Source organism: Desmodus rotundus, chromosome 3 (assembly GCF_022682495.2).
Source record: "Desmodus rotundus isolate HL8 chromosome 3, HLdesRot8A.1, whole genome shotgun sequence".
NCBI lineage: Eukaryota > Metazoa > Chordata > Mammalia > Chiroptera > Phyllostomidae > Desmodus > Desmodus rotundus.
The window spans coordinates 103,605,846-103,631,445 of record NC_071389.1 but is presented as its reverse complement, the minus strand read 5'-3'; the positions used below and the strand labels follow the sequence as shown (position 1 = coordinate 103,631,445).

Below are 25,600 nucleotides of genomic sequence, written 5' to 3'. Positions count from 1 at the left end.
AAAGTCCTTTGTCAGAAGTAACTAAATATAATGATATTAAATTTTCTAATCAAAAGGCAGACATTGGTAGAATGGAAATTTAAAATGATCCAACTCTATATAGTCTACAAGAGACTTCACATCTCACATACAAAATCACTAGTATTTGTTGCTATAGTAATATAAAACAAAATAAACTTTTAAAAACTTTATCAAAAACTGATGAGCCAAAGAAAGACAATATATACTGGCAAGAGGGTAAATTCATCAAGCAGATATGGTAATTATAAAGATATATGCACCAAATATCAGAGTCTCAAAATATATTAAGCAAACACTGACAAATCTCAAGGGAAAAATAGGCGAGTGTAGAATTATAGTTGGAGAATTCAAAGAATATACCATTTTCAATAATGGATAGACCATCCAGACAGAATTTTGATAATTAAAAACAAGATGTGAATAACACTGTAAAACAACCAAAGCTAACTCCACCTAACAACAGCAGAATAAATATACTTCTCAAGTTCACATGAAACTATTCTTCGGGTCAGACCATGTTAGGGCACAAAAAAAGTCTCAAGAAGTTTATAAAGATTAAAAACACACAATATCTTTTTCAATGATGAGAATGAAACTAGAAATAAATGACAGAAGGAAAACTGGAAAATTCACAGATATTAAAATGCACACACTTAAAACACTGGTTCAAAAAAGAACTCAACCAGGAAAACCTAAAAATACTCAACAGACAAATGAACACCAAACAACAAAATAACAAAAGTGATGGGATACAGAGTAATCAGTGACCAAAGCATAATTTATCATTGTAAATACCCATCACTGTAAGATATCAAATCAATAACCTAATGTACACCTTAAAGAAATAGAAAACAGAGAAAACTAAACTCAAAGCCAGAAGAAGAAAATAATAAAGATTAAAGTGGAGGTAGGCAGACATGGCTCACCTCTTCACACAGCCACATCAAAATTACAACTAAAACGTAAACATCACTCAGAACAGTTAGAGATGCAGCTCAGTAGAGGCCTGACAACTGCAGAACTGAGAAAACCACATCCATCCAGGCTGCAGGGAGGGACACAGATGCAGGGCACGCTGGTCCCTCACCCATCTGTGGTGGATATAAGTTCAGGAGGGATATCTCAGGAGAGAGGAGTCCCAGCCCCACACTAGGCTCCCCAACCCAGGGTTCCACAGCCAGAAAGATAAGATCCTGCAACTTCTGGCTGCAAAAACCAGAGCATATTGAACTGATGCAGGGAGAGAGACTGCTGGAGCCCCAAGAAGTTCCTCTTGGGAGAACCCACACATGGACTCACCTACTCAGACTCATTCCCTTTTCAGCTTCAGCACAGGAGTTGCACCTTGAAAGGCACCAGTGGCATACAGGGAGAAACTAAAATGTCTGGCATCAAGGCAAGAGCTCAGGGACAGCTTTCTCTCAGACAGAAAGGCAGGCAGGGCCACAGAGCCAGCAGTCTAGTGCCATATCTGAGACTCCATCAACTTGGCTGACACTGTTTGACCCACCTTGGAGATCCCCAGAGACTATGCCCAACCGAACTTACGGGCCTACCCAAACTGCTTTTCCATATGAATGGCTGGTCTTGGGTCATGCTTCACAGCTTCCTAAACCCTCTCAAGCAAGCAACAGCTGGCCTCAGGAAGCCCCAGGCCTGACACTAGCAGCAGATAGCCTAGATTCTCAGCTTGGCTTCACCTGGGAATCTCCAAGCCCAGCACAAGTAGCAGCCATGTCAGATTGCTTTATAGCTCAAGCATGGCGGCCTCAGGCAAAACATAGGTGGGGGCTGACCCTGGCCTGCACCACCCAGGAAACCCCAGGGCCAGCTACAAACCATGTTGGAGCACCACCACCATGACATTACACACATGATCCTCCATGGAGGGCACAGGTTGGTGGTAAGTCATCACAGCCAATCCTTGCAGCTGACTGGTCTGAGTAAATCTCTCCCATTGATCTGCCAACAGCAATCAAGGCTAAACTACAACAGGAGGGTGTGCTTAGCCCACACAAAGGGCACACCTCAAGTACCCAGCTTAGGTGATGGGGAGGCTGTGCCACTGGACCCTATGGGACACCTACTACATAAGTCCACACTACCAACACCCAGAGTCAAAGTAGCTCTATTTAACACACAGAAACAAACCCAGGGAAGCTGCCAAATGAGTAGACAAACACGGCCCAAATGAAAGAAGAGATCAAAACTCCAGAAAAAGAGCTAAACAAAATGGAGATAAGCAAGCTATCAGATGCAGAGTACAAAACTGGTTATAAGGTTGCGCCAGGAATTTAGTTAGGACTTCAACAGCATAAAAAAGATCCAGTCAGAAACAAAGGATACGCTAATTAAAACAAAGAACAATTTACAGAGAAACAACAATAGAGGGGGAGAAGCTGAGAATCAGATCAAGTGTGGAGCTTAAGGAAGTAAAAAACAACCAACTGGAACAAGAAGAAGAAAAAACAATCCAAAAAAAAAAAAGAGGAGAGAGTCACAGCCTCTGGGACAACATCAAGCATTCCAACACTTGCATCATAGGGGTGCCAGAAGGAATAGAGAAAGAGCAAGAAATTAGAAATCTATTTCAACAAATAATGAAAGAAAACTTTTCTAATTTGGCAAAGGAAAAACATGCAAGTCCATGAAGCACAAAGAGTCCCAAACAAGATGGATGAAAAGAGGCCCACTCCAAGATACATCATAATAAAAATGCCAAAGGTTAAAGATAAAGAGAGAATTTAAAAGCAGCAAGAGAAAGTCAGTCAGTTACCTACACGCGAGTTTCCATAAGACTACCAGCTGATTTATCAAAAGAAACTTTGCAGGCCAGAAGGGAATGGCAAGAAATATTCAAAGTCATGAAAAGCAGGCACCTTCAGCCAAGGGTTACTGTACCCAGCAAAGCTATCATTTAGAATTGAAGGGCAGATAAAGAGCTCTCCTGACAAGAAAAAACTAAATCAGTTCATCATCACAAAACCATTATTATAAGAAATGGTAAAGGGCCTTATTCAAGAAGAAGAAGAAGATCTAAAGTATGAACAATGAAATGGCAACAAATGCATATCACCAAAAATTGATTCTAAAAAAGAAACCAAGCAAACAAGAAGAACAGAGACAGAATCATGGATATGGAGTGTTTTGATGGTTTCTAGATGGGAGGGGAGTGTGGGAGAAAGGGCCCAAGAGGTGAGGGGCTTAAGAAGTACAAATACATAGTTACAGAATAGTCATGGGGATGTAAAGTACAGTATATGAAATGAAGTAGCCAAAGAACTTGCCAAAGAACTTATACGCCTGACCCATGGACATGAACAATGGTGGGGGGATTGTCTGAGGGAGTAGGGGCACTGGGTGGATGTGGGCAAAGGGGAAAAATCAGGATGTATAATTACATAATAAAATATAATTTTAAGGAACCAAGATGGGGGCGTAGGTGGACACACTACACCTCCTCGCACAACCAGAGCTAACAGAAAATCGAACGGCAAGGAAGTCCGACACCAAGTAGATAAAGAAGAAACATACATCCAGACCGGTAGGAGGGGTGAAGACGGGCACCGGGGCGGAGAGGACTCACATGGCCGTGGTGGGACCGAGACTGGCGGAGTGTAGGACAAATGGGGCAGGCAGTCTGACCACTGGCAGACCCTGCAACCCCACATTTGCGCACAGATAGGCCGAGAGGGCCAGACTCAGAGTGGTGGAGAGTGGGGCAGGCAGAGCAGGGGGTAGCACCCCGCGGCCCCACACTCACGCACAGATAAACCGGAACGACCAGCAGGGAACGAAGCAGACCGAGTAACCCAGGGCTCCAGCACGGGGAAGTAAAGCCTCAGACCTCAGATTGAAAGAGCCCCTGGGGGTTGGGGCGGCAGCAGGAGAGACTCCCAGCCTCACAAGAGAGGTCGTTGGAGAGACCCACGGGGGCCTAGAGTGTGCACAAGCCCACCCTCTCGGGAGCCAGCACCAGAGGGGCCCAATTTGACTGTGGGTAGCGGAGTGAAGGACTGAGGTCTGGTGGAGAGGGGAGCGGCCGCCATTGCTCCCTCTCGGCCCCTCCCCACATACCGCGTCACAGCGTAGCAATCAGCGTTACCCCATCCCGGTGAACACCTAAGGCTCCGCCCCTTTAAGTAACAGAAGCGCCAAGACAAAAAAAAAAAAAAAAGGGCGGGGGCCAAATGACAGAACACTTCAAAGGTCCAGAAAAAATACAACTAAGCGAGGAAGAGATAGCCAACCTATCGGATGCACAGTTCAAAACACTGGTTATCAAGACACACACAGAATTGGTTGAATTTGTTCGAAAAGTAGATGAAAATATGAAGCCTATGCCAAGAGAAACAAAGGAAAATGTACAGGGAACCAATAGTGATGGAAAGGAAACTGGGACTCAAATCAATGGTGTGGACCAGAAGGAAGAAACAAACATCCAACCAGAAAAGAATGAAGAAACAAGAATTCGGAAAAATGAGGAGAGGCTTAGGAACCTCCAGGACATCTTGAAATGTTCCAACATCCGAATTATAGGGGTGCCAGAAGGAGAAGAGGAAGAACAAAAAATTGAAAACTTATTTGAACAAATAATGAAGGAGAACTTCCCCAGTCTGGCAAAGGAAACAGACTTCCAGGAAGTCCAGGAAGCTCAGAGAGTCCCAAAGAAGCTGGACCCAAGGAGGAACACACCATGGCACATCATAATTACATTCTCCAAGATGAAACAGAAGGAGAAAATCTTAGAAGCAGCAAGAGAAAAGGAGACATTTACCTACAAATGACTTCCCATAAGACTGTCAGCTAGCTGATTTCTCCAAGGAACTGTATACTTGAAACCTCTATAATTTTATTAACCAATGAATTCATTAAAATTTAAAAAATAAATTAAAAACTCTAGCCCTGGCTGGTGTGGCTCAGTGGATTGAGCACTGACCTGTGAACCAAAGGGTCACTGGTTCAATTCCCAATCAGGGCACATGCCTGGGTTTTGGGCTGGGTTCCCAGTAGAGGGGCACATAAGAGGCAACCACACATTGATATTTCTCTCCCTTTCTTTCTCCCTCCCTTCCCCTCCGTCTAAAAAAAAAATAATCTTTAAACAAAATAAATAAAATAAAAACTCTTATATATGCAATATATTATTAAGAAAGTAAAAAGAGCCCTGCCATGTGGCTCAGTGGCTTGGGCATCATCCCGCAAGCCGAAAGGTCATTGGTTCAATTCCAGGTCTAGGCACATGCCTGGGTTATGCCAGGTCCCCAGTTGGGGGCATGTGAGAAACAGTGGGCTGATGTTTCTCTCGCACATCAGTGTTTCTCTCCTTCTCTTTCTCCCTCCCTTCCCCTCTCTGTATACATAAATAAAATATTTTTTAAAAAGGAAGTAAAAACACAGTCTACATGTAGCAGACAATTACTACAACCATGTATCAGATAAGGGATTTACATTCACAATATATAAAGAATTCTTACAACTCAAGAACAAAAGGAAAAACAATTCCAGCATAGGCAAAGGACTTCGATAAATAGTTCTCGAAAAAATATACACAAATGGTTAATAAGCACAAGTAAACATGCTCAACACCATTAGTCTTTAGGGATATGTAAATCACAACCACAAAGAAATACCAGTTCACACCTACACAGGTGACTATAATCGAAATATTTTAAAAACAAAAATAAGTGTTGGAAAGATGTATAGCAAAAGGGAACCTTTGTGTATTGCTGGTAGAAATTGTAAAATGATATTATTATTGTGGAAAACAATTCAACAGTTCCTCAAAAAACTAAATGAAAAATTATCCTATGACCCAGCAATTTCACTCCTAACTACCAAATTTTGCAGTGTACACTTTTTTGCCCAAATTTTAGACAGAAAAATAAGGATGCCCATTATACATGAGTAAAATAATTACATACCATGGCAATAATAATAGTAATAATAATCTCATGCATAATGTGCACAAAAATGTAGATGTGAATTAAACATGGGAGCACACTATACACGGCAAAATATGGTACACACCCACAAGAATTGAAAACCAGGACTCACACTGATACTATAAAGCAAAGTTTGTTGCACCATGATTCACAATATACAAAAGGTGGAAACAACCCAAATGTCCATCAATAAATGAATGGATACACAAAATATGGCATATACATAAAATGAATTATTTTGTCATAAAAAGTATCGCTAAAAACATGGATGCAACTGAAAACATGATGCTAAGTGAAATAAACCCACAAAAGGATAGCTATTATAGGACTCCAGTTATATGAAACATTTAGAATAGACAAATTCAGAAAGACAGAAAGTAAAGATTATCAGAGATAGGAGGAAGTGAGGAGTTATTGGCCTGTCAATGAGTTACTCTGTGGGTCGTGAAAAAGTTCTGGAAACAGAGATGATGGATGCATATGATAAATAAATGCCACTCAAAGTATAATTAAAAATGTTTAAAATCAAAAACTTAATTATACATATTTAGAACATTAAAGAAATAGTAAGTTATTTCCCTCCTTTTTTATTTTCTGGAATGTTTTAAATAGCATTGAGATAACCTAGTCTAAAGAAATTTTTTTTTATTTTTATTCTTTACACTATTACAGATGTCCTGTCTGTCCACATCTCCCCTGCCCCTCCCTCCCTTCCCTCTGGCCATCACCACACTATTGTCTGGGTCTATTTGTTGGAATTCCAAGAGACCATTTGAGCCTGTTTCTTTTTGTGGGGTAGTTTTTTAATAATCATCTTTCTTTCTTCTATGGAAATTTCTCTGCTTTATTGTACATGCTCTGGAGTCAATTTAGGGAAATTATATTTTCACATTTTATGTAGGGTTGTATAATGTAGTTCCTTAACTACCAATTTTCAACTTTCCCTGTTTCAATGATTAAGTACAACCCATCATTTCCTATTTTTTTAATTTGTGCATTTTTAAACCTGTTCTCATTACATTAACTACTGGAGTTTTTAAATATTTTATTTATTTATTTTTAGATAGAGGGGAAGGGAGGGAGAAAAAGGAGAGAAACATCAATGTGTGGCTGCCTCCCGCACGCCCCCAACTGGGGACACAGCCCACAACCCAGGCATGTGCCCTGACTATCAAACTGGTGACCCTTTGGTTCAAAAGCTGGCATTCAATCCACTGAGCCATTCCAGCCAGGGCTAACTACTGGTTTTTCTAGTTTTTCAAATACCTGATTTTTCATAGAAGCAGCATTCTTAATTATTTTAGTACTGTATTTCCTAATTCATTATTTTCTACTCTTATGATTATTGCTTCTCTTTTAGTTTGTTTTCCTTATAAACTTTCTGAGTTGATTATTTAATCCACTTATTTCCATTTTTACTGTGAATGTTCCTGAGCATTTTTATAATGCAGAAATAACAGATATCTTAAAGATTGCACCCCCCCCCAAAAAGGAAATTAAAGACCAATCTCACTTATGAATACCAATGGATTCAAAAATCCATTAAAATCTATTAATAGATTTAAAAGGAGAAAAACATACATAATCACTTCCACAGACACTGAAAAGACCTTCAAAACTTGATACTCATTTCTAGTCAAACACTTAATAAAACAGAAATCAATGGATATTTCTTTAATGATAAAATGTATTTACCTCAACCCTAAAGGCAGCATCTAACTTAATAAGGAAACACCAAATGCATTCCCACACTAAAAAAAGAAAAAGATATTTACTATTTCCACTACTTAAAATTATATTGGAGTTATTAGGAAACACTGTCAAGCAACAAAATAATGGGAATGAGAATTAGAAAGGAAGTTTTTAAACTTTCTCTTTCTACAGGTGATATGATGGGTTAGTTTAAAAAATATCGGATACAAACTGGTAAAATAGTCACAGAGATGTTAATTATATCATAGGGAATATAGTCAATGTCATAACTATGTATGGGGGCAGATGGGTACTTGAAATACCAGGGTACCACTCTGCAAAGTACATGACTGTCTAAACTTCATGTCGTACATCTGAAACTAATACTGAATAATATTGAATGTAAACTGTAACTGAAAGGAAAAAATCTGAGAATTAACCAATAATGATGATTCAGTTAAGTAGCAGGTATTTAAGATCAATAAAATTATATAGGCACATATTATGTATACATACACACACAAAAGGATGGAAGATAAAACCTCATTTAAAATAACAAAAGATAAAATATTAATAAAGTCAACAAGAATACTAACATAACAAGTAGAATGAAATCCCTTGTTCTGTGAAGTACACTTTGACATCAAAAAGATGCTGAGTATGCCCAGGCTGGTATGGCTCCATGGATTGAACGCCAGCCTGCGACCCAAAGGGTCACCAGTTAGATTCCCAGTCAGGGCACATGCCTGGGTTGCTGGCTATGTCCCCAATAAGGGATGCATGAGAGGCAATTACACACTGATGTTTCTCTCCCTCTCTTTCTCCCTTCCTTCCCCTCTGTCAAAAAACCAAATAAATTTTTAAAAATCTTTAAAAAAAAAAAAAAAGATGCTAAGTATGATGAGTCTTAAGGTCAGTTATTTGGAAGCAGGTATTTGACCCTCAACTCAACTGTAGACCAAAATTAACTCCAAATGGGTTAAAGACTTGAATGTTAAAATGAAGCCTTGCAAACATTACAAGAAAACATGAAAAGTATTCCTTTATAGGCTGGGATTGAAAAAAATATATGAAGCAAAACCTAGAAGCAATAATAGAAAACTGTTAAGCCTGACAACATTAAAATTTAAAACTGTACATGACATAACATTTACATGAGCATCCAATCACAGTTATATATAACATGGATGACTCTTATCACATATTAATGCCATTTACATGGAGTTAATAAACAAGTGAAACCATGAAGTCAGAAGTCAGAATTAGTAGCTAGCTACCTTTGAGGAAGGGGAAAATAATTAGACAAGAGCACAAATGGCCTGATGGAGAACTAGGCATGTTCAGTTTCTTTCTTTTTTTTTTTTTTAATCTAGTTGGGGAAGTGATTAACCACAGCTCTTGGGATGTGAGGGAATCACACCATAATTTGTAGCATTTGCCATGAAAACACTCCTACTATGGCTTAATTTCAAGTGACCAACACAAAACTGAACCTGAAATTGGGAAAAGATGCACAGAAGCACACTATTATGTATATTTCCATCATACAAATACAGAAGTCGAAATAACATTAAGAGCACAGATAATATAATAAGTGTATAGAAGTGTTAAGTTTTGAGTATTTATTTCCTTTTTTCTCAATAATGTAATGGTCTCAACTGTGTTCCCCCAAAATTCATATCTTGGAGCCCTAACCCGTAATAAACTGTATTTGGAGTAGGGCCTTTAGGGAGGCATTAGTTAAGCTACCTACAAACCTGGAAGGACAACCTCACCAGAAATCAACCAGGAAAAACACCTTATTTTGGACTTTTAGCCTCCAGAACTGTAAGAAAGTAAGTTTCCATTGTTTGAGACCTCCAGTCTTTGGTATTTTGTTATGATGGCCCTAGCAAACTAATACAAATGCAATGTATCTAGAAGTTTCTATAATTTAATTTTTAATAATAAGTGTTTTTAATAATTGGTTCACAAAATTTGTGAAAATTTAACTCTGCAGCCATAAAAAGGAAGACAGTCTACATATACTGCTATGGAATTATTTCCAAGACACACTGTGAAGTGAAAATTGGAAGATACAGTACAGTATATACTGTAGGCTGCCCTTTGGCTAGGAAAAAGAGAAACTAAGAATGAATTATGTATTTCCATAATTTTTCAGACAGAACAGAAAACATACAATAGTAAGAACTGAACAATGATACCTATAAAGAATGAATAGGAATCAAGAGAAGACAGAAATGGGAGCTGGATTTTATCTTTTTATGTACATTTTACTTTTGAACCATGTATATAAATTCAAAAATCAACTAAATCAAAAAGGCCTTAAAATTGAAATTAACCTTTCAAACTAAAAAATAAATGAGATTAATCAGTCCTAAGCTAAACTTTAAGAAAATTCATATTTGTAACCCCTCCAATCGCCCAATAAAGAAAACTCAAAAAAGGAATCATTCTGGTAGCATTTACCTTTATATATAAAAATGACAAGTTTATATCCAATATTCTGCATAGTATTCGAGATATTTCATTTCCAAGATGTGAAGACAATAATGGAATCAAATGAGATTACAAGATAAATCTGTTTAATAAATGCTGTTAAGAATAAAATGATAAGAGCTATTTACAACACATTCAGAAGAATGGCTGGTTTTGACCAGATCATGAATTACCTGTTTGTATTCACTGACACAACTTTGGCAGCAAAATCTTTTCTGCTGACCATCAATCACCAGGACGTTGTTTCCAGCACCTTTGCTGGGCAGGTACTCTCCACATTGTTCACAGCAATTCATTATCAGACCATTGGCCATTCTGTATCTATTAAAGCAGTGATCACTGCAGAGCTTATGAGTCATATTTTTAAAGCTAACTTCATGGCGAATCTAAAAGAAAAACAAAAAAAAAATTCAAAAACAAGTAAGTATGACAGGTAGCCAAGTAACAAGGTACTTCAACAGAAAAAAAAAAAAAAATGCCTCAATTTTTTTTGTGGAAAGCTTATGGAAAAAGAAAAAGTATATTTCATTATTCCTTGAACCATTTTTAAACACACATGGAATACATATATGATGCAGGGAGGATCACCAGTGACATAAGTACAAACTTCTCTAGAGGTATCTAAAAATAGGAAACAACCCAGTTTGGTTACTGTTAGTACAAAGCCTGTAAATCAAAGAGACTGGAAATCTTTAGATAAATCCAACAGGAACTATGAAAGTACACTGCTTTACAAAAGGGAGGAGAGAGAACCAATATTATAAATTATTCACACAAGTTTTTTAATCAAATGCAAACATTTTAATACCATATTAACAACGTGAAGTTACCAGAAAATATTCTCTCCACTTATTCTCATTCTTTTTTATTTTATTTTTTTCATTCTTTTTTTTTTTAATCCTCACCAAAGGACATTTCTTCATTGCTTTTTAGAGTGAAAGAGAGAGAGAAAACATGGATGTGAGAGAGAAGCATCGATTGGTTGCCTCCTGTACACACCCAGAACAGGAATCATATGGGCCAGGGATCTTATGTGCCCAGAGGAGGGATCAAACCCGAAACCTTTCAGTTACAGAACAATGCTCCAACCAACTGAGCTACACTGGCCAGGGCCACTGTTCTACTTCTTAAGCAAGATTGTTGTCTTACTACTTATTTAGTCATTCTATTGGCTTAAGCACTGGTTTTGTCTATGGGGGCTCCTCTCCTCAGGGAAAAAAAGTCAATTCATATTACATATTATAATTTTTCCTAAATCAGTCTCACTATAAGAGAATGAGATTACATAATGGGATACTTATTAGATCAATTTTATATTTCTTTAAAATTATAAAATTATAAAGAAATATAAAACTGATAAAAGAGTATAACTGTTAAATAAAGTTAAATATATTTCCATTAGTTAGAACTAAGTGATAAAGCACAAAAATACAAACCTCTGTTAGTTTACCACAAATTGTACATCTTGATTTATTTAGAGCTCCTTTACTAGGGTTCTGTTTGTCTTCATAGAGAGACAGACAAGACGTACTACAGAATTCCTGGAAGGACTCACTTGAGTCCACTTGAGCAACAATGGTTCCTTTCATTGTAGTTATATCTCTGAAAATAAGAGAAACAACTTAAAGTAAAATTCTATTTTAAAAAATAAATTTTTAATTTCTATAGAAACAAAACTATTTTATACTATTAAATCCTTGCCACTACCTAATACATCCTTAAACTCCTTCACAAGGCTTTCAGATATTAGTAACACTTTAAAAAACAAAATGGCTGTTATCATTTATATAGTTTAATGTCAAGGCCCAATTTACTGAGGTATAAATTTACAATACCAAAAAAAAAAAAAAAAATTACAATACCTATTCAATTCCCTTTCCTTGGGTAAGTAGAAAGCATGAGATATCTAAGTCATAAGAACATGATAAAAATAGCCCCACCTACCGTTCTATACAACACTCTAACTGCAATTAGAAATGTTAAGAAATGACATTACTGATAACCTCTGAAGTTTACCTTTAATTCTCAATTTCAAGATCCTACATTGCAGCATGTAAGTCTACTACTTTAACACAATCTAAAATTGTGTGTAACAATTGTTCCAGTATTTGATTTTATTAAACTCATATAGAACACTACAACCTTTCTAAAGCTCTGAGATCAAAAATATCTTCAAATTGCGGCTGCTCCAAAAGATGGTACAAGAAAATCCACCTGGCTTTACCTTGCACATAATATACCATATCCCACTTATTTTTAAACCAGTGAAGCCAGACCTAAAAGTTCACAGAAGAGAGCATCCTGCCTCTCCAAGGCTGTCAAAAACTGATATCTGAGTGTTGAAATACTGAGTATTCCAATAACTTAATGTTCAAAACACATTTAAACAAACACATCAAATCCAAAAACCTGCCAATTTTAAATCTTAATGTGTATAAAACTTGACCTATTTTAACACAGAACTGGTCATATATAAACTAGTTAACAATTTTACCTAATTAATAATATAAATAAGTATTTATTTTTACAAATTCAAGGAGTAAGATAGAAATTACAGAGAAAATTAATTAGGTCGACCTCAAAGCCCATCCAAATAAAAAGGCTTTTAATCATAAGCCATCTAGGCTTGATAGAGAACCCTCTAAAACCATTATAAATTTCAGTTTGGCTTTAAGATTCAATCAACTTACTTACCAATTTTGAAAATATGGTTATTTATCTCTAAGACTGTAACAATTTTCCTAAAATTTTATACCATCTATATTCAACCATATGGAATTATGTTGAAAAGTAAACCTTACTTTTTACACATAACACAGAGTTTCTTTGGAGCAGGCTTGTGAGAGAAGGAGGAAAGGCAGGTGGTAGAACAAAAGAGGTGAGCAGATCCTTTTCGTTGATAAGCTGTTTGTCCCTTTTGTAAAGGTTTTTTGCAGTTTGCACAAGTGACTTTAACTGGTTTAGTAGGTTGCTGTTGGGCAGAAGGCTGGAAAATCTGTTTAGGAAGCGAGGCCACTGGTGATAAAGAATCCACCCCTGGCTGTTTCTGATTTCGAGGAAATGAGGCTGACTGGGAAATCCAAGAATCTTAAAAACAAAATGCACATGAAAGAGTAATGAAACAAGTATTTTCGCACACTGAAATTTGTATCAGAGAAAGAGTTTTAACTTCCCATTTTGTACAAGTATAAGACATTAACAAGGCAGCAACACAGCAGAGAGGTTACAGACAGAAGTTTTGGAGTAAGAATGGCTGATTGACATTCAGGCTCCATAACTTACTAGACCTGGAAGTTACTTAAACTCTGTACCTAACTCTTCTCTAAACTGGAAATAGTACCAACATCATATAAATGCTGAACATTAAATGAGATAATACATGTAAGAAGCCACAGTGACTAGCATATAGGAAGGACTAAAAAATATTAGCCTTCCCCTAGCTGGTGTAGCTCAGTGGATTGAGTGCCAGCCTGTGAACCAAAGGGTCACTGGTTCAATCCCCAGTCATGGCACATGCCTGGGTTGCAGGCCAGGTCCCCAACGAGGGCACATGAGAGGCAACCACACATTGATGTTTCTCTTCCTGTCTCCCTCCCTTCTTCCCCTCACTCTAAAAATAAAAAAATTAAATCTTAAAAAAAAATGACTCTAACCTCTCAATATTTAAAAAAATATATTAGCCTTTAGTTATTAAATAGGAAGAATTAATTCACAAAATATTACTTTAAGCAAGAAACATATATATCAACATAAAAGTATAAAATCTTCAACCAGAATCTTTGACAAATATAAAATAGGTCTTTTTAAGTTTATAACAATTATATTCAGAACATGTTTTTAAGACCAGTTTTTTCATATGTACATTCAGTTCCATAGCCTCTAATTATACCACATAACAGCAAAGAAATTAGAGTGTTACACAGAAATGACATTAAGCCAACATACAGTAACCAATCCAACATATTGCTCTACCATGTCAACAGTTTGAACACAGCACAGAATTGAAGGTACATGTCGCATTAACACTGGAGTGTAGTTATTCATCTGTCCTTTAACGGTGAGCTGCGTTGGTACTTAGCTGCAGTCTCTAGCTTACTATAGAGTTATATAGTACTACAGACCTCGCATTACACTACCAAAACCATCATCTTTTTTAATTATGAAACTTTTTAGGCTACAATTTTTTCCTTTCTAGTTTTTTCTGAATTTTGAACTTCCATACATAAAAGAGGCTGCCCTTCTATATGATAAACCATTATTTTCCTTCCACAGTAAGTATAAATAATTATATCCAGAGGAAAGGAAAACTTCTTTACTATAAAAATTTGAGGAAAGCAATTTCCTACTTCTGTCTAATCCACAACCTAATGGTTTCAACACGCTATACACACTGCTATTCAAATTTTACTGTATTTCACAATCCCTCCAACCAATAAATATATATATTTTATATACAGAATGAACAATGCATTCTAAATCTTGTTATCCTGCTATCATCATCAGGGTAACTGCACAGTTTTAAAAATGGGTAACAATACTAAATGAAGACAAAGTAAATCTCTGAAACAACTGGCAGTTTTACCTTCTGCGAGGCCTCAATCAAAAACTGTTTGAACATATGCTAGAAGGAATAGGTTTTTGCAACACAAATACTGGCTCCTTAGGATTTTCAATTTTGTAGGCTTATCACTTGCATATATCAGGTCTGTCCACAAAAAGTCCAGCCACTGTTAATGTAACAAGAATGGTTTGTGCAACGTCAATGTAACCTGGCAACCAAGGAGAGTGGACTGGAATGTGCATGTGTGAACAATGATGACTTCACTGTTACTAGTCAGTGAGGGAGGTAGGCACCATTGAGTGAGCATGTGTGGCCATGGCATTCAAAATGACTGAGTAGAGCAACGAATCTGCATCATATTTTGCATTAAGCTTGAACATTCCTCCTCAGAAACTATTTGGATGATTCATAAGGCTGCAGCTACGGGCAATCGGTGATTAGCAGCTTCATCATGACAACACACCTGCTCATGCAGAGTGTTTTGGCAAAACATCCCATCACCCAAGTGACTCAGCCCTCTTACAGCCCAGATTTCGCACACTGTGACTTCTGGCTTTTCCCAAAATTAAAATCACCTTTGAAAGGAAGAGATTTCGGACCATCAACTAGATTTTGGAAAAAATAGCAGGGCGGCAGCTGATGGTGATTACAACTGTGTGAGGTCCCATGGTGCCTACTTTGAAGGGGACTGAGGCATCATTGTCCTATGTACAATGTTTCTTGTATCTTTTTCAGTAAATGTCTCCATTTTTCATATTACATGGCTGGATACCTTCTGGACAGACCTCATATACTTAAAGGAACCTATTTAAACTTAAAAACATCTGTTAACTTGACCTTGAATAAAATGGTGCTTTTATTTTCAATTTACTTTTAGGCCCTGTATAAATAATGCAATGGTTCCTTTTATCCATATTTCAGTTCTTACATTTTCCCTACTTTCAAATTTTCACCTCCCCTCCTCCACTACCAAAAGACCTCTAGGAATACAAGGGACTAATAATCATTTCATCTATACCCTCTACTTTATACAAGATACATCATGGAAGAGTAGTATAATGAGTCCAAGAGCCAGTACACACAGCCAGTATTTTATAACTCTCTATTACAAATAAAAACAGCACATAAACACAAGAGCTAATTCATAAATACATCAGCAGCAGGTATACTTAGTTTTTCTGATGAGTATTCTACATTTCTTTGTGTATGAGTAAACAGAAACACAACTCATAATATATCCCTTTGAGCCAGCAATATTCCTAAATAACTATGTATCCCACATATATTCATAAGAATATTCATAAGAGTTATCTATATAGTATCATCTGGAACTGAGCTAATTACAGAATTAACAAAATCAAACATACTTTTAATATGGTCAGAAGTTCAAAACTTATTGCTAGGTATTTAAAGGAGTAGAAGGAGGGGAGAGTTTGCAAAACTATACCTATACTATCCAGGAGTATCCAACCTTTTTGTGTCTCTGAGACACTCTGGGAGAAGAAGAGTTGTCTTGGGCCACATTAAACACACAAACACTAAAAACTGGTGAACAAAAAATAAAAAAAAGTTTTAAGTAAATTTACAGTTTTGTGTTGGACCACAGTCATAGCCATTTGGGCTGCATGCATTGGACACCCCTGCACTCAAGACTAAAATTAAATATACCACTCTCAATGGTGAGACTGAATATTATTTTTTTTGATACTCTTATGTTTTTAATATACTTATAAGTTATAAAAAAGATAAAATAGTCATTTTAAAACTAATTTGAGCATTATCATTTCTTAAACATTTATGTGAGCTGCCAGGTTACAATGAAAAACACTCTAATACACAGCTGGTAGTAGTATAAATTGACAAGAACTTTCTGGAAAGCAATATGACAACATATTTCCGCAACTAATGCCCTACAAATATAAATACACACATATACACACACACACACACAGGGGAAAGGGTCTTCAAAGGCATGAACACTTTTCAAAACTCAGCAATAAACATATTTCTTTCAAAACCACTATTAACCATGCAGTTTTCTAAACCAAAAATCTCTAGGAGAACAGGAACAGTAATATCCTTTGACCCAGTAACTTCATTTCTAAGAATATACTCTAAAGAAATTACCAGAAATTTGAACAAAAATGTTCATTATAGATGTACAATAGCAAATATGGGAAAAGCCAAATTCATACCCATTCATTAGCAGCCATTAAAACTTTTTGTGTAGAAATGTTAATGATATGAGAAAATACAATGTAAGAAAATGGAAATAAAGTTATATAGAGGTGCATTTCAACCAAGTTAAAAAATACAAAGGAAAAAGCCTGAAAGACACCTAAAGCATGAATATTTAGTTAGTATGGGGGACATTTTCCCTCATTTTTTAAAAAGATTTATTTATTTTTAGAGAGAGGGGAAGGGAGGGAGAATAAAAGGGAGAGTAACATCTATGTGTAAGAGAAACATCAATCCATTGTCTCTTGCATACACCCCAACTGGGGAATGGGCCAGCAAAACAGCCATGTGCCCTGACCAGGAATTGAGCTGGTAACCTTTCGCTTTGCAGGAAGATGCTCAACCAACTGAACCACACTGGTAAAGGCTCCCTCACTTTTTAATTAAAAATCTTCCAAACATTCTTTAAGAATTAGACATTACTTTTTTTTAAAGATTTTATTTATATTTAGAGAGGGGAAGGGAGGGAGAAAGAGAGGGAGAGAAACATTGATGTGTAGTTGCCTCTTGCACACCCCCCACTAGGGATACGGCCCTTAACCCAGGAATGTGCCCTGTCTGGGAATCTAACCAACAACCCTTGGGTTCGCAGCCCAGCACTCAATCCACTGAGCCACACCAGCCAGGGCTAGACATTACTCTTGTAATCAAAAAAATAAAATAAAAAATGACTAGCATTTCATAAAGCATTCTACACTGCCTCGGTTTTAATCATCTTATTTTCTCCACAATTCCTGGGCTGACAAAGCTGATAATAAGCCTAAAATGCTAAAAGAATAAGACAGACACAGAGATATAGAGATAGATGCAGATACACAAACTGGGCTGGGGGCAGGTGAAAGAGAAAGGGATATGGCCATGAGAAAGCTAGAATTTTATGTTTTCAAAGAGCAAAGCTGTCCAGAGAAAACCTTTTTTTCAACCTTCAAATATAAAAAATACAATAAAAAGCTAATAGGTAAAAATTAAAATCAGTCAAAATTAAACACAGAAAGTAAAATAAATCTAAGTACAATTATACCCTATTATACTGTACCTTAAGTGTGCTATTTATCTCTTTGTTCTCTACACATTAAAACAATACAACTAAAATTATATTAGCAAAAAGTAAGTACATGACAAATAAGATGCCGAACTGTTAGAATTCAGTGGTAGTGAATATAAGGAGTATTTTTTTAAATCCTTTAAACATAAGTTTCTGATTTTCTAATAATTGTGGAGAAATACTGTATATGGTTTCACATCTCTTATTAGCTAAGACTTCAAACTTAAAAGTTAATATTACATGAATAAACTAACCAGGGTGGCACCAATTACTACAATGGAAAAAGCATCAGCCAAAGTTCAAATCCATTTACATGAGGTGGAAGATCACTCACAGCTTACCAGGACTATGATGACTTGCAGATTCTCCATTCTGAAATACATCGCCTGCCACATTCATTCTACCAGGATTAAAAGGTCCTACTCCAGTCTTGGTCTGTGAAGTTAAAGATGGGGTGTATGTTTGTACATTAACACCAAAATTACTTGACTGCAGTCCGTTAGAGACATCTCCCAAGTTCGTATTCTGCAGTGATGTTACATGCGTAATCATTAAGTTCATATCTCGCCCGTCAGTATTTTCTAATTGGCCATCATTCACAGAGTTTACACCTGTTTCTAAGGTTGTAACATTAGCAATCTGAATTTCAGAGTCTGGTTCTGTGGTGATGCCACTATTACCCATTCCTGCATTTACCTTACTTCTTGAAAAACTGGAAGTGGAGAAATCTACATCATTGGTTCTATTGTTAGTCTCAGGAGGTCTCCGAGGTTCAATAAAATTGGAAGAATTTTTCTCTTGCCCTTGATTTGTTTCCATGTCCTCTTCATCATCAATGACAATTGTCTCACTTACATTTCCCTTCTGAGAAGCCAAGTCTTTTGAGGAAGGAAGAATTTTAGAATCATTTCCTTGTAGTTCTTCATTTTTTGATGATGTAAATGTTATGGTTCTTTGATCAGTTACCACTGGTGCAGAAGGTAGGGGAGTTTGAACAGGTTCAATAAAAACAACATCATCATCATCTTCTACTGATGAGTTCTGAAATTTATTAGTTCTGGAAACTAAAGGGTTAGGTGGACTACTGAATGAATTTCCAACATTCGTAAGACTAGTTGCCATGGCCGTACTGCCTAATAAAACAGGAGTCTGATCAGTCAATTCTAATCCTCCCACTGAGCCTATGTCCATGCCAAGGAACCTGTTAAGGAGACAGAAAAAAGAAAAAGAATACAAATGTCAGTACATGGCATTTTATATGTTACTCTTAATTGAAATAATTTTTTAACTACCCTTACTTCCTCTTTTATTGTAAATGAGAATGACTCTTATCTAATATCCAGGAAAAGTTTGATATCCATTCTGTGATCTCCTCTCACTCACTAATTATTTCATGTGAACCTCTAGCAATATAAAAAGGTAATTATTCACTTTTTAGCATTATTTCCACTTCCACCAGCACCTTTCCATTACACTATTCACCCTATAAACTAAAACTAAAAACAGATAAACCCTCTTACATACATTTGAGCAGGAAAATAACCAAAATCTAACAGTAGGAATCCCTGATCTATACTTTATCCATCTGTAGTAAATAAAATAGTATGGCCTAGTCTCTAATTTCCCTTATCTCATCTTTTTTTTTTTTTTAATTAAATCCCTGCTCATACTCTCAGCTCCCATGTTAACTGTATGATTAAATCTTTCTGGGAATCTGAAATCCTTCTTGACTCTATCCAAAAAGCTTAAATTCTTACCTGCAGGGCACTATGAAGTGTGCTTTACCTATGATAATTCTGAATAATGGCCCTCAGAGATATCAAATCCTAATCTAGGAAACCTGTAAATATTACCTTATTTATTTATTTTTTTTAAAAAGGGTCTTTAAAGACTTTGAAGATATGACTCAGGATTAAAAAACGAGATTACCTTGGTGGGCCCTAAATGCAATTATAAGTCCCTTTATCAAAGAAAGGTAGAGGGAGATTACAAGCGCGAGAGAAGGCGGTGTGACCATAGAAGCACATTAGAGGAAATTGAGTGGCACAGCCAAGGAATGCTGGCAGTCACCAGAACTAAGAGGCAAGGAGTGGATTCTCCCCCAAGAGCCCCCACAAGGAAGCATAATCCTGCTGACACCTTGATGTGAGATCAGTGTCACTGATTTCCAACTTCTGACCTCCAGAACTGTGAGACAAAATTTCTGTTGTTTCAAGAAAACTTGTTTACCCTCAAGTTTTTGATAATTTTCTACAACAGCAATAGAAAATAAACACAACCCACTTTTTGGTTACAGCTTCAAAACAACCCTTGATATAGTTATAAAATTTGTCCCATTTTAATGATTACGAAATTGTGGCTTAGCCCTGGCCAGCGCGGTTCAGTTGGCTGGAGCATCGTCCTGAAAACTGAAAGGTTGCAGGTTTGACTCCCAGTCAGGACATATGCCTGGGTTGCAGGTTCAATCCTTGATCAGGAAGTATGTAAGAGGCAACTGATCAATGTCTCTCTCCTTCTCTCTCTCCCTTCCTTCCTCTCCCTAAAGTCAATAAGCACGTCCTCAGGTGAGCAATTTTTAAAAAATTGTAGCTTAGAGATGCTAACTAGCATGCCCAAGCCACACAGCTAGAATGCACACCCAGGTCTTTATAACTCAAAAGTTTCAACTCTTCACCATTCTGCTATATTCAACTAGTATTTTCTGAATACCAATATAGATGTAGGGTTGTACTAAAGCCAAAAGAGACAGCAGAGAGTTAACAGTAAAGAGCCAGAAAAGAAAGAAAATAAGTTCCCGAGCAGATGGAAAAGATAAGGTTATGGGCACAGATGGTAGAACACTGAACATGAATCACCTTAATCTCAGAGACTGAACAGGGAGAAAAAACTAGAAGGGTGAAAAAATGAAGGGTGTATAGATTGTAGATGGGATGAATGAGAATTTGAACTGGTTTGTGCAAGACAGACTCATTTTTAAACAGTAGGTTGTCTAAGAAGGTGAGGACACAATGGTAATAACAAGTCTTAAAGACTGGTTTAAAAGTCCCAATGCCAGCTCTTGAACCCTTTGTAATTCTTTTTTCTAATAAAGCTACTTAGTCCAGTTTAAAAAAAAAAAAAAAAAAGACTGGTTTAAGAACACTTACTACTTCATATATATTGTCATTTGCTTATATTGTTATAACGAGCCTCAGGAAGGATGAACACATCAATATAATTACCACTTCGGCAGATGGGAGCTAGAGATTAAGAAAGTGTTCACTGCTTACTTTGTTGCATTTCCTCAATTTTTGAACATGATTTCTCACTTACTTTTAAATCTAAATTTAGCCCTGGCTGGTGAGGCTCAGTGGAATGAGCACCAGCCTACGAACCAAAAGGTTTGATTCTTTGTCAGGGCACATGCCTGGGTTGCGGGACAGGTCCACAGTTGGTGGTGTGAGAGAGGTAACCAATTGATATCTCTCTCATATGCTTATGTTTCTCTCTTTCTCCCTACCATCTCCTCTCTCTAAAAGGAAATAAAATCTTTCAAAAAATCTAAATTTAAATTTTTTTTAAGTGGTAATAGTACAGTGTTAGAGATAACTACTTTATGTTGGTGATCAGAGGTCAGACCTTTTTGAGAGCAGGTGACCTTTACAGTGAAATCTGAAATAACAAGACAGGCCCAACGGTGGAAAAATTGGAGGAAGGGCATTCTAGCTCTTGCAAAAAGAAAAAGAAAAGCGTAAAGGGAATGAGGCTGGTAAATTCAAGCAACAGAATAAAGACCAATGTAGCTGGAACAAGGTAGGTGAGGAAAAATACTATGAAATGAAGTATAAAAACACAGAGCAACAACTCACCAAGGCCAATAATTCATTCCTTGATTGCGGTCAACGAAGATTTACAGAACATCTAGTATGTGCAAGACCCTGTCTTTTGCACTTTAGAAAATCAATATACCAAACAAGTAAACATGCCTGCCATCAGAAATCATGAATTCTAAAGGTAACTGTTCAGATTTTACAGTAACAGGAAACAATGCAGAGTTTTTACCAAAAGGCTAACACAATCTCAGTTTTTTAATCCTTACCTGAGGACATGTTTATTGATTTATTTTAGAGAGAGGAAGGCAGAAAGAGGGAGAGAAACATCACTGAGAAAGAGAAACATCAATTAGTTGCCTCCCACACGCATCCTGACTGGAGAGAGAGAACCTGCAACTTAAGTATGTGCCCTGACCAGGAATTGAAGCTTCACCCTTTTTGGTGTATGGGACGATGCTCCAACCAACTGAGCCACCTGGCCAGGGCTCACATATGTTTTGAATATATAATTATGACTGCTACATGGGAAATGTATTGTAAGAGGCAAAGAAAAAACAGGAGGGCTACTGGTCCAGGTGAGAGAGGATGAGGGCTGAAACGAGGGTGGTAATGGGAGACTAAAGGAAAACAGATTAGGGTTAGGGATTTTGAAAATTAGAGCCTACTGACATGAAATGATCTACAGATATACATACTGTAGGCTGAAAAAGTTACAGAACACTACATTATGCATTTCCCCAAAATCCATGTATACATACACACTGTATTTTTCCTAAAGTACATATATTTTTATGTAAATTCATGGGGAGTAAAATATAAAAATTTCCCTGGAAGAATCACATCGTATTGACGAAATACTTTGCTGGAAGGGTCAGGGAGGTTTCAACAAGTTGCCCTTAGGTTCTCACATTAATCAATAAAGAATTTCAGGCACCTTAAGCACCTGAATGAATAATGGGGGGAAAAAAGAGAGATTACATAAAGCTGACCAAGCGCTGAAGATAAGTGATTATCATTCTCTGGATACGAGAGACACAGAATAACCACTTTTCACAGACATTAAATGAGGGTATGCCAATTTTTTTATGGAACACTGAATAGACCATAAATAACTTTCCTCCTGATTGAATACTATCCTAGACCCTAAAACAGTCCCTGGGCACAGAGTAAGCACCCATTTGCTACATGGGAAATGTCTTTGTCCCAGATATTTACTGAAAGGCCAGAAGGCAAAAACTAATATATTAACAACCACTCATTTTTAAGTAACATCATTATTTAATTGTCAAGGTTTACAATCTAGTCCCTTATTTTATACATACTGTGTTACTCTTTAACCATTAAGCATCCTGGTTAAACCAGGTTCCAGTATCTAGAGACCACCATATCCAATTCATTTCAAAATGGCATGTATTCCATAACTTATACAGCATTTTAGAGTAAAGGTTTTGTTTTATTTTCATTTATCTGTGACAATAACCCCTTTGGGTTAAATACAACAGACACTGTATTCTGAGGTGCATAATGCACCCCCATGTATAATGAGCACCCATGTTCTGGTGAGCATTATACACAGGATTATTATGTCTCCTTACTATACCCATGGTAAGTATAATACGCATCCTTATTTTTCCCTCTAAAATATGGGCCAAAAAAGTGAGCATTATACATGGCAAAATACAGTATAAACTTTTCTCTATCATAAAACAGTAGGTCGAACCCATTAGTTTTGAAAGGTGCTACATACAACCTCAGGACTCAAACACTGTGTACAAAAAGCTTAATTCCAAAAGCAATCTTCATCTGTCTTAGAACAAGCAAAATCTGTTATTGTGTCAGAAGGAAGGCATGCTAATATTGTAAAGTTACAAAAGAGACACTTATACCTGCTTTTAAAAAATGGGTAACTCTGTTTAAAAATTTAAGGGGTGACCATGTGCTTTACCAAAACATCTATCAATTTCCACTCCATACACTAAGACATTTTAAGTATATTTTCAAACAATAAAATATATACACATTACATTAAGCTTCTTACTAAGAAAGATTTCTTTAAGGTAAAACAATAATAGCATATGCTAGGCACAGGTGGCAAAAACAAGGCCCGCAGGCAGAATCCAGCCCTCCACCTTGCTTTATCCCCGGCACCTAGTTTCTACCCGGTGGCCGTGCTGAGCTCTCACTTAACTGTTAAGGAGTAGTTACATGTATAGAGTCCTAAAATTACATTCGGCCCTTTGAAGGCAACCGCGAGGCTGATGTGGCCCCTGGTGAAAATGAGTTTGACACCCCTGTAGCTAGGGGAACCTTCATAAGGCCATCACATAATGTTAAGAAAATATGAAAAAATTTTTAACATGACCACTACAGAAAGTTTTAAAAGTATAAATATGCTGAATAACATTTAATTCAAATTTTTCATAACTCAATTAAAATGTTTTAATTAAAAATATTCATTCAATAATAAATTTTTAATGATGACCAAATATTCATGTCAGTTATACATTAAAGCAACCCCATGAAGTAAAATCATCTTCCCTTCATAGATTTAACCAAAAAAAAAAAAAAGCCCTCAAAAACAAGCTGCCCAAAACCACGGCCAGGAAGTGGTGTGTGTTACATACCAGAGTTGGCTCCAACTCCTGGCGACCATATATGATCTCCACAATGTCCTGTCCTCAGCAGTCCTTTCTAAGCTCCTGTGAAGTCATGCCTGCAACTTCTTTCATGGAGTCAACCTGCCTCATATTTGGTATTCCTCTTTTCCTGCTGCCTTCTATTTTTCCCAGTACTACTGTCTTTTCCAAAGAACCCAGCCTTCTAGTGATGTGTTCCAAGTAAGGCAGCATCAGTTTTATCACTTTTGCCTCCAGCAACATTTCAGGCTTAATTTGCCCTAAAACCCACTGGTTCAGCTTTCTGACCGGGGCGAGTATCCACACAGCCCTCCTCCAACACCATATTATAAATAAATCAAGGGATTTAAAACAAATGAAGTAGTAGGTCATAATTTGAATATTCATAAGTACTATGTATATGTAAGTAAGTATTAAACAAAAATATAGCAAAGCTCTTATTTTTTAAGGGTTTTTTTTTTTAATTTTTAGAGAGAAAGAAAGGGAGGGAGAAAGAAAGAAAGGGAGAGAAACATCAATGTGCGAGTTAAACACCAATCAGTTGCCTGGGAGTACACATACTGACTGGGTGAAAAGTGAACCCACAACCCAGGCATGTGCCCCACTTGGAATCAAACCAGCAACCTTTTGCTTTTTGGGACAATGCTCAATCAACTGAGCCACAACAGTCAGGGCAGTAAAGTTTTTATTAATTAAAAAAAAGACTGTAGCCATTCAATAAAACAAATAACCCAATCAATATTTAAAATATACATGTATGAAAGACATAAATACCAAATCAAAGTGACAGGCTAAAAGGGGATTTAAAAAATAAATGAAGCATCTAGCATAGATCATCAGGGAGACTTTGCCACTGAGCCCCACAAGACACCTACTACATAAGGCCACCCTACCAAAACTAGCAAAGATAACAGATCTACCTAATACACAGAAACAAACACAGAGAGGCAGCCAAACTAGAAGACAGAGAAACATGCCCCAAATGAAAGAACAGAAAAAATCCTTAAAGGAAGAATGAACTCAGCAAGAATTTAAACAACAAAATAATAAACATAAAAAATCACATAAAAATTATAAAAAAGGACAAGTCAAAAAATGAAGAATATAATATCTGAAATGAAGAATACACAAGAAGGAATTGATAGTAGGTT

General features: G+C 36.8%; 1 protein-coding gene across 3 annotated transcripts in view; it reads right to left on the bottom strand.

The window, feature by feature from the left end:
- Window positions 1-25,600, bottom strand: part of ZMYM2 (zinc finger MYM-type containing 2) — a 127,229-nt gene that overhangs the window by 60,228 nt on the left and 41,401 nt on the right. For 2 of the 3 annotated variants that reach the window (XM_024551028.4, XM_053920693.1), the window contains exons 3-6: window positions 18,343-19,202; window positions 12,959-13,244; window positions 11,594-11,759; window positions 10,331-10,543 (exon numbers count right to left, since the gene is read on the bottom strand). In XM_024551028.4, coding sequence (XP_024406796.2) covers window positions 10,331-10,543; window positions 11,594-11,759; window positions 12,959-13,244; window positions 18,343-19,192 — 1,515 coding nt within the window. In that variant the 5' untranslated portion in view covers window positions 19,193-19,202. The remainder of the gene's footprint in view (window positions 1-10,330; window positions 10,544-11,593; window positions 11,760-12,958; window positions 13,245-18,342; window positions 19,203-25,600) is intronic. The other variant, XM_053920695.1, reaches the window with a different exon arrangement.